This window comes from Pygocentrus nattereri, chromosome 26, assembly GCF_015220715.1.
Source record: "Pygocentrus nattereri isolate fPygNat1 chromosome 26, fPygNat1.pri, whole genome shotgun sequence".
Taxonomy (NCBI): domain Eukaryota; kingdom Metazoa; phylum Chordata; class Actinopteri; order Characiformes; family Serrasalmidae; genus Pygocentrus; species Pygocentrus nattereri.
Window position 1 is genome coordinate 590,001 of NC_051236.1, and position 10,000 is coordinate 600,000.

At 41.7% G+C, this 10,000-nt stretch overlaps 1 protein-coding gene across 4 annotated transcripts in view; it reads right to left on the bottom strand.

The window, feature by feature from the left end:
• The window catches only part of camkva (CaM kinase-like vesicle-associated a), a 64,490-nt gene that overhangs the window by 3,328 nt on the left and 51,162 nt on the right, over positions 1-10,000 (bottom strand). For all 4 annotated transcript variants that reach the window (XM_017686287.2, XM_037534789.1, XM_037534788.1 and 1 more), the window contains 6 exons: positions 8,114-8,252; positions 4,781-4,901; positions 4,379-4,454; positions 1,704-1,840; positions 1,459-1,537; positions 1,265-1,352 (listed from right to left, as the gene is read on the bottom strand). In XM_017686287.2, coding sequence (XP_017541776.1) covers positions 1,265-1,352; positions 1,459-1,537; positions 1,704-1,840; positions 4,379-4,454; positions 4,781-4,901; positions 8,114-8,252 — 640 coding nt within the window. The remainder of the gene's footprint in view (positions 1-1,264; positions 1,353-1,458; positions 1,538-1,703; positions 1,841-4,378; positions 4,455-4,780; positions 4,902-8,113; positions 8,253-10,000) is intronic.

The window sequence follows — 10,000 nt, forward strand, 5'->3', positions numbered from 1 at the left end:
TTCTCACATTTTGGGGTTTCTTTGGCCGCTCGTGCAGCCAGTTTGCCGTTTTTTCTCTTTTTCTGATAAGACTGTTTGGAGTAAACCAATGAAGAACCTTGTAGCCCCAACACGTCACTTTCTACGCTCACTGTCCACTTTATCAGCTCCACTTACTGTATAGCTGCACTCTGTAGTTCTACAGTTACAGACTGTAGTCCATCTGTTTCTCTGTTACCCTGTTCTTCAGTGGTCAGGACCCCCATGGACCCTCACAGAGCAGGTACTATTTGGATGGTGGTCATTCTCAGCACTGCAGTAACACTGACGTGGTGGTGGTGTGGTAGTGTGTGTTGTGCTGGTCTGAGTGGATCAGACACAGCAGTGCTGCTGGAGGTTTTAAACACTTCAGTGTCACTGCTGGACTGAGAATAGTCCACCAACCAACAATATCCAGACCATAGCATCCTGTGGGCAGCGTCCTGTGGGCAGCGTCCTGTGGGCAGCGTCCTGTGACCACTGATGAAGGTCTAGAGGATGACCAACACAAACTGTGCAGCAGCAGATGAGCTGTCGTCTCTGACTTTACATCTACAAGGTGGACCGACAAGGTAGGAGTGTCTAATAGAGTGGACAGTGAGTGGAGACTCACAAACTCCATAAACATTGCTGTGTCTGATCCACTCATACCAGCACAACACGCACTAACACCATAATGATCCACCACCCAAACAGTGCCTGCTCTGTGAGGGTCCATGGGGGTCCTGACCACTGAAGAACAGGGTAACAGAGTATCAGAGAAACAGATGGACTACAGTCTGTAACTGTAGAACTACAGAGTGCAGCTATACGGTCAGTGGAGCTGATGAAGTGGACAGTGAGCGTAGAAACGAGGAGGTGGTCAGAATGTTATGTGCCTGATTGGTGTCTAATAATATTAATATCCAGAATTCATTAAAGTGAAAGACCACAGAATGTATGAATGAATGTAAATAGAAAATGGTGAATTATTATTTATCGTTTTGTTTTGTTTCTCTTTGAAGAATTCTTCACATTTTAAATAAAGCTAAAATACTTTTTGCTGACTAGTTTGTAAAACTTAAATCTGCATTATAAAAGTTATTGTGTGTAAAATAGCAAAAACTGTGAGTAAAGTAAAAGATTTTAAATGCTAGTATGTAAGAGTTCTGCTCCAGCAGCATGGAACTCATGGTATGTGCTGGTCTATTGCTGCTCTATGCTATGTGACCCTTCTTTATGATATGAATATAGACAGCTGTCTCACCTTCCATTTAGCTTTAGCAAAGTTCTTTTCAATCTGAGCACATACGCCATCCTTGATGTTCTTGTCTGAAGCAGCGTTCCCAGATATCCTAAAGAATGGATGTACAAAAAAGACAAATATGATACATTAATGGAAAAACGATGTATATAAAAGTGTAAAGCAGCATATCTGATGTATATGAATAGGGTGTCTACCACTCGTGGTTGATGGCCTCCTGTGCAGTCAGTCTTTGATGCTGATCCACTTCCATTAAAGATGCAACAAGGCTTTTAGCTGCAAAACAGAAAACCTGACTTTACTGCTCTGTAACAGTTCTGAATGAACACGTTTCTGCTTTCGCAGTTTTTCAGCTTCGATAAGTCAATTTGACAGGTAAACGGAGTGAAGTTCACCCCCCCCCCCTAAAAAAAACCCCAAAAACTGCCCCGTGTCATCATACCGGAATCTGAGATGTCATCCCAGTAGGGTGAATCAAACTCATAGTCTCCGGAAAGAATTTTCCGGAACAGATTCTTGTCATGGCTGTCATAATCATCGTCATCTGCGTCATCATAGAAGGGAGGGTTTCCTGACAGTCTGGTGAAAAAGATCATAGAGGCATTCTCAGTAAATGAGCTGTAGAAAGGAGCACATCTCAACAGAAAATCAAGAGTTTGTCTGTTTTTATACAGACACAATATAACGAGCCGTAAAAGAACAATGCAAATGTGAAATGGAATACTCACAGGTTCACAATGAAGTCTTTAGATGGAAAGTGACAGACAAACATGCTGTGTGCACATCCAAAGACTGCTGTGGCTGCTGTGACTTCAGAAAGCCCCGAAACACAAGACAGAGTTCCTTGGATGTATGATCATGTGCTGCCCAGAAACATACACCCATCAGGCATAACAGTACAACCACCTCCTTTTTTCTACGCTCATTGTCCACACTAACGCTGATGTGGTGGTGGTGTGTTAGTGTGTGTTGTGCTGGTACGAGTGGATCAGACACAGCAGCACTTCTGGAGTTTGTGAGTGTCCACTCACTGTCCACCTGATCAGACACTCCTACCTTGTCAGTCCACCTTGTAGATGTAAATTCAGAGACGACAGCTCATCTGCTGTTTGTGTTGGTCATCCTCTAGTCCTTCAGTGGTCACAGGATGCTGCCCACAGGACGCTGTTGGCTGGATATTTTTGGTTGGTGGACTATTCTCAGTCCAGCAGCGACACTGAGGTGTTTAAAAACTCCAGCAGCACTGCTGTGTCTGATCCACTCAGACCAGCACAACACACACTAACACACCACCATCACATCAGTGTTACTGCAGTGCTGAGAATGACCCCCCACCCAAATAGTACCTGCTCTGTGAGGGTCCATGGGGGTCCTGACCACTGAAGAACAGGGTAACAGAGTATCAGAGAAACAGATGGACTACAGTCTGTAACTGTAGAACTACAGAGACCAGCTATACAGTAAGTGGAGCTGATAAAGTGGACAGTGAGCGTAGAAACGAGGAGGTGGTCAGAATGTTGCGCCTGATTGGTGTACACATGAAGGATGTCATTCTTTTGTTATAGGTCAATTCACTTCACTGACACTTTCATATTCACCCAGATTCTGGACAGGCTTTCTGACTGGCTGCTTTCCATTGGGCTTATTTTAACATTGGTTTAAAGCAGGAAGGAGCTGCATAATAATAGCTCAATAATGCTTCCTTTCATATCTACTCTCCTTGTCTTTCCTGACCCCTGATTTTCGGGGCAAATCCAGATTCTGGGTCAGAACAGTCCAGGGTCAGGGAGCCAACACAGATAGAACGGGGGACAGACATGACAAGGAACACAGAATAAACAACAGAGGCTGGAAGAAACAAAACACCAAACACTATCAACACTTCAAACAATACATCAAACAAAGAACTAGGGAACTCTCAGGGCTTCAAATACAACAGGCAAAGACACAGGTGGTAAAAACAGGTGAAAACCCATCAAAGGCAGGATCGGGAAATAAGGGGGCAGGATATAGGCCTTGCAATATATTGACAGTGCATAGTTGAGGGATTGCAAGTTCAATACTCTGCAATGCCACAACTGTACATGACTGGGACAGCAAAAGAGCATAATTCTCCTCTCTATCTTTGAGTGGCTACACTGTTGGAAATGAAGGTTCTGCGCAGGTACGTTTTTCGTTCATCAAGGTAGAAACACTGTAACTGCTACCTTGAAGGTACAGCAGTGGTTTTAAGGTGTAATTGTGCACCTTAAAGAAGTTTTTCCCAGGTGAAAAGTTCGGATTTGTACCTTTTCATAACTAACGGTTTAAAATAGACCAATAAAATAAAAGCCTGGAGGCGAGACGGGGTGTGTGGAGTCAGTGGATTATGGTCCAATTATGTTCCCTGACTAAAGGTACTCAGATGTACCCTTGAGGGTACCACCCCAGGGACCAGAGGGCTACCACCTCAGTGGCAGATTCATATGGTGTTTTCTGAGGTGTAGGGTGGCCCCTCCTCTCCCCATCACTCAGAGTGATGCTAGCCAACACAAGCGTCTATCAGCTAATGTAACAGAAGTGGCGGTTAGCGCTCTAACGCTGAGCATGCTGAGTTGTCCAGTTACGCTGTGTTATCCGGTCATCCTGTCAAATTGGTAGCATAGCACAATGGGGGGAGACCAAGATAGCTGGAAGGAACTGGCGATGACAAAACTGGGAGAAAACTGGGAAACAAAGTTTACAAATCAAGCAAATGACACTGAAAAAACACTGAACTCTAAGGAGTGGAAAAAAATCCCTGTCTTTTAAAAACTGAAGATGAGTCTCCTGAATAGAATGGATGCTGAAGTAAAGGCAAAGACTGGACATGTTCTCCTGAAAAATACTGAGCTGATATCACATTTAGTTGTTGAGGCTTCTCTATATTTTCTTCTTTTCTCCTCTGATGCTAAAAATTAATAGCGTCTCTTTATTGGCCATTTTGATATACAATTAAAGAAATGAAGGGTGGTCTCTGACTTATGCCTAGTACTGAATACGTAATGATGAGAATGCGCGCATGGACGCAACAACAGGAAACACAAGCCAGCAAAATCTTCAGGTCATTGTTGAAGAACATGGAAGATTCAGACTTACAGGATATACATGACCACTCCGATGGCCCAGCAGTCCACCGGTCTGCCATATCTCTGTCTGCCAACTACCTCTGGGGCTAAAGCAAAGGAAAGACATATTCTCTCATTTGGGATGTTATTTATTGCCGCTGTCGGAGCAAAACCTTGTATCTCCATTTTTGTCGTTTTTCAGTTTTTGACATAACCTGAAATTACCCACTGTCCTTTACATTGTGTGTAAATTTTATAATGAATGGACCAAAAGAAACGGCCCAAAATGACTTGGAAAAAATTCTGGTTCCACTGACTTACATTAAAAGTACAGTAAGTTTTTCGCTTCTCTTGTAAAGTCACCATTTTGGAGATACAAGGTTTTCTTCCGTCAACAGTGTTATACATATAGCCTATGTATGGCAGTTTTTACCAAGGTACTCTGGAGTGCCACAGGGCTCTTTAATGAGACCATTCTCCAGTCTGGCCAGATGAAAGTCGCTAATGACGATTTTCGAGTGCTTCAGGCGATTGTAGTAAACAAGGTTTTCCAGCTAGAAGAGAGAAGAGAAAGCAGTACAGTGCTGTGAGACTGATCAGTGAATGGTGAAAGTCTAAAATGTCATATCAGTATGAAACGACAGGATTCTAAGGATCCTATTTTTGTGATCATAGTACAGACACAAAAATAAGGCTGAAGATTGCGGAGTGGGTGTAGCAGATATATTCATCTTGTCATCTGTTAAACATCCTGCTGATTCTGTTATAAGATGCTCAGTGTGTGATGACAAACTGTCAGATTCACATTGAGTGACTACAAATTGTTTTGTTTGGGACAAAATACTTCAGTCAGTTGTACTTAGCTAGTAGTTGAATCTGGGCAAATACTTCTTCGCTGTATATGACCCTGCGTCAGTATAAATAATCAATATACACTCACCGGCCACTTTATTAGGTACAATTCGTTCAATTCGTTCAATTTTGTTCAATTGCTTGTTAACACAAATAGCTAATCAGCCAATCACACGGCCGCAGCTCACTGCATTTAGGCATGTAGAGGTGGTCAAGACGACTTGCTGAAGTGCAGACCGAGCATCAGAACGGGGAAGAAAGGGGATTTAAGGGGCTTTGAACGTGGCGTGGTTGTTGGTGTCAGACGGGCTGGTCTGAGTATTTCAGAAACTGCTGATCTGCTGGGATTTTCACGCTCAACCATCTCTAGGGTTTACAGAGAACGGTCCGAAAAAGAGGAAATATCCAGTGAGCGGTCAGTTGTGTGGACGAAAATGCCTTGTTGGTGTGAGAGGTCAGAGGAGAATGGGCAGACTGGTTCCAGATGATAGAAAGGCCACAGGAACTCAAATAACCAACCAGAATCTCTGAGGAACGTTTCCAACACCTTGTTGAAAGTGTGACATGAAGAATTAAGACAGGTCTGAAGGAAAAAGGGGGTCCAGCCTTTTACTAGCTAATACCTAGTACCTAGTACCTAATAAAGTGGCCGGTGAGTGTGTATTGATTATTTATACTGATGCAGGGTCATATACAGCGAAAAGGAATTTCCCCCCCCCCCAACTAATTTTAATATAAGATAAAGACAACACGAGTAAACACAAAATGCAGCTTTTTCATGACTTATGAAAGATTTATTCAAAACCTATATCACCCATGTGAAAAAGTAATTGCTCCCCTACACCTAATAACTGGTTGTGCCACCTTCGGCAGTAACAACTGCAATCAAACGTTTGCTATATTTTGCGAGGAGTGTTTTACATTGCTGTGCAGGAATTTTGGCCCACTGTACTTCGAAAATTTTTTTATTTGGCTATATTGGAGTGTTTTTTCAGCATGAACATGCTGTTTAAGGTCATGCCATGGCATCTCAAAGGGATTCAAGTCAGGACTTTCACTTAGCCACTCCAGAATCTTAATTTTCTCTGTGTTCTTTTTGGTCAGCAGTGGTTTGTGCCTTCCAACTCTCTCATGGATGCCATTTATGCCCAGTGTCTTTCTTATTGTGGAATTATGTACATTAACCTTAACTGAGGCAAGTGAGGCCTGCAGTTCTACAGATGTTTGTCTGGAAGAGTCGTCAATGTGCTCTTTTGGTAGGCCGGCCACCGCTGGGAAGGTTCCCCACTGTTCCGAGGTGGATGACGAATTTGAACGCAACAGTCACCTGATTTGGTTAACTGGTTGATTTAGTAACTAAGGGGGGCAATTACTTTTTTACATAGGGCCAGGAGGGCCTGATCAGCAATTATCCTTCAATAAATAACATCATCATTTAAAAACAGCATTTTGTGTTTATTTGGGTTACCCGTGTCTAATAGCAAATCATTCTGATGATCTGAAACATTCAAGTGTGATAAATATGCAAAAATGAAGAAAATTGGGAAGGGGCAAATACTTTTTCACAGCACTGTACAAATACTCATGAAAACAGACATTTGACCAGACATTTGGAGGGAAATTCCACTGATTTTCACAATGTCTGTTTACATAAATGGGTAAGATATAAAGACATTCAGAGTGTCTGAATATGAAATAAGCCATTCTAGAGAAATGAGTTAAGCCAATATTGTCCTCTGCAATAAACCATTTTACATCAAATCACTTTGAATGGCTTTCTTTGCATCTTAAAGATTGAATTATGTAGATCAGGGATCTTTAATTAAAGTTCAATAAGGTCCAGTTAAAGAAAACATCCGGAACATCATAATGTCTCACTTGTATTATGATTCAGTGCCATGTACTGTTTACTGAAGTAGCCGAGTAGGAATATCAACATCTTATGTAGTCGACAAATGAATATCAAATCAAATAAAGTCCAGTTCGGTCAGATTTCAGCAACATTTATTGTCAGTTTTCTCTTTTTAGAGCGCCTCATGTAAAATAATCTGGCTCACTTTCTTCTCTGACTGCTGTTTCTCTCCTCGTCCCTCCCCTGTGTGTGTGTGCCACTCAATCGAGTCTCAGTGCTCCTCGAAATGCACAGATCTGATTGGCTGAGTAGCGTCATATATGATATTTACAAAGCATGCGATTGGTCTGTGAGTTTCCTGGGGTGTTAAACCAGTACTGTAATGATTAGAAATCATACGCCAATTAAAATAGGACCACCCCATCGAAATTAAATAATTATCTGTAGTTTATCGTTTATAGGCCCAGGTCCACATAAGGTAGCGTCTGGGTCCTAAGAGTGGGTCTGGCATTGTGAATGAAAGTGCAACTATAGAAGCGGGTTGGAAAATACAGATTTCAAAGCACATTTGTGAAGGCAGTATCATTTAAATTTATGAAAATAGCAACTTTCTTGCAAAAGCAGGAGCGTTCGGCTTGCATCCACCTAAATAAACAATACAATGACATTATACTTATCGCTGCTGTCAGAAGAAAACCTTTTTGACAGTTTTTTGACATGTTTTTGACATAATTTGAAAATACCTGTTGTTTTTTACATTGTGTGTAAATTTCATGATGAATGAACCACAAGAATGGGCCCAAAATGACTTGAGAAAAACTCTGGTTCCACTGATTTACATTAAAAGTCAAGTAAAGTTTTTTGCTTCTCTTGTAAAATTACCGTCTTGGAGATACGAGGTTTTGTTCCAACAGCAGTGTTATACCCTAAGCTCTGAAGCTCACAAGACTAGAGTTCACAAGAACAGAGCGTCTAAGTTCAAACTAATCAAAAATCATTCTTGCTGTGTTCCTGATGTAATACCACCTGCAACCACGTGATGGGAGTAGAGCAGCAGGCTACCTTCAGGTTTCTGTGCACGATGCGGAGAGAGTGGAGGTAAGCCACAGCCTCCAGCACTTGTCTGATCACATTGCTAGTGTCACGCTCTGAATAGTAGCCCTGGTCCAGGATCCAGTCAAACACTTCCCTGCCTGTGGCTCTGTGAGAGAGACAGAGATCAAGGCACAAGACACAGCTTGTCAGAAACATTGTGGTTAAAGGGAAATTTCACCTTGTATTAGACTCGATGGCCCACCACACTAATCATGAGATGCTTTTCAGTGTTTATCTTAGCAAGCCAGGGAATGCTTCTTGCTGTCTTGGCACAATGTCATGCAGTGAAAGTAGAAGTGATTTTATTAGTTGTATTATTTCTAAAGAGGGAATCTTGGATAGCATGAGTGCTCCAGAAAGCCTTTGCTCTCAGCTAGAGATGGCAATGATCCGACACCCAGTGTATGTATTGAAATGAGACAAGCAGAAATAGCTGGATCAGATATCAGAAGAAATAATGTGCTAAACAGAGATGGCACCAAACTGATACCACATCAGCAGAAAACACTGGATTGGATTGTTATTTTCCTCTGACATGGTCCTGTATTTTCTGCTGATTTCGCCCGATGCTGATGCCTGTACAATATCATAGCACTGGTGTTAGCTGTGTATTTCTTCCTGTGGTAGAAGAGTGTTATACATTTTGGGCCTATATTCACTGGTGGACAGTAACTGAGTAACTGAGTATCTGAGTAAATGTAATTGGTTTCTGTACTTTAGTATTTTTGGTGTATCTGTACTGAAGTTTCTCCGTTCTGGGCGACTTTTTCCTTTCACTCCACTACATTTCAGAGTCTAATATCCGACTTTTTCCTCCTACATTCTGAGAAATCTGTCGTTCCTTTTGGTTTCTGTGTGTATAAAAACGTCACATGTCAAAACGAAAGAAGCGCAAAGCCAGAGCACCAATCAGGGCCCAGCGGTCACTTTGTTTAGAGCTGGTTTTGACCTGTCGGTCATACCGACCCAGTGCAGCACGCGGTTCAACGTCAGCGCAGCGGCGTAAAACTTTGGGAGAGTCTGTTCAACATAAATGATGAACTAACCTAACTTTGTGTAAATAGAGCTCAATATAGAAATATGTCCACATATGCAGTCGAGACTGACGCGGCTTTTTTCTGAATTTCTACAAACACCATTTCATTTTATAGTAAATGAGTTTGGGCTGGTTTATGTTTATGAACAGACGCCTACAGATCAACATAGTAAAGGAGCTCATCTGTGATCCTGAGTTTAAAGCCAGTTTTTATTCAACTTAAACTTGGAACTAAGTTGTAAATAAATCTGAAACTGAAACTTTGCTTGTGTGTAAAAAGTGATTTCAGAGCCACTCGGTTCTCCCTGATGGAAACTGTTTACCTTCAGTGTTTTGTGCTTCTGATCATTTTAATAGACGTCAGCGTCACTAATTAATGACGTTCTATTAAAAGACTGGTTTACCAAGAGAGACGCTGGAGGACTTTCACCTGAAATGAGTTCATGAAGCCAGTCTGGTTATAAAAATGATAACAGGACATCAGAGCCAGAATTCCTCTTTTAGTACTTTTACTTTATACTTAAGTACATTTGAAGGGAAATACTTTAGTACTTTTACTTTATACTTAAGTACATTTGAAGGGAAATACTTTAGTACTTTTACTCCAGTGGAGGTCTAAAGGGAGGAACTTCTACTTTTACTGGAGTGATATTTTACCCTGGGTGTCTCTACTTTAACTCAGGTACCTGATTTGTGTTCTTCGTCCACCACTGCCAATATTCAAGGCCTCATCGGCACCAATTCTAATCTGACACGATCTGTAACACAATGGTTCCCAGCTCTGGTCCTGAAACCCCTGCCCTATACATTTTAATATT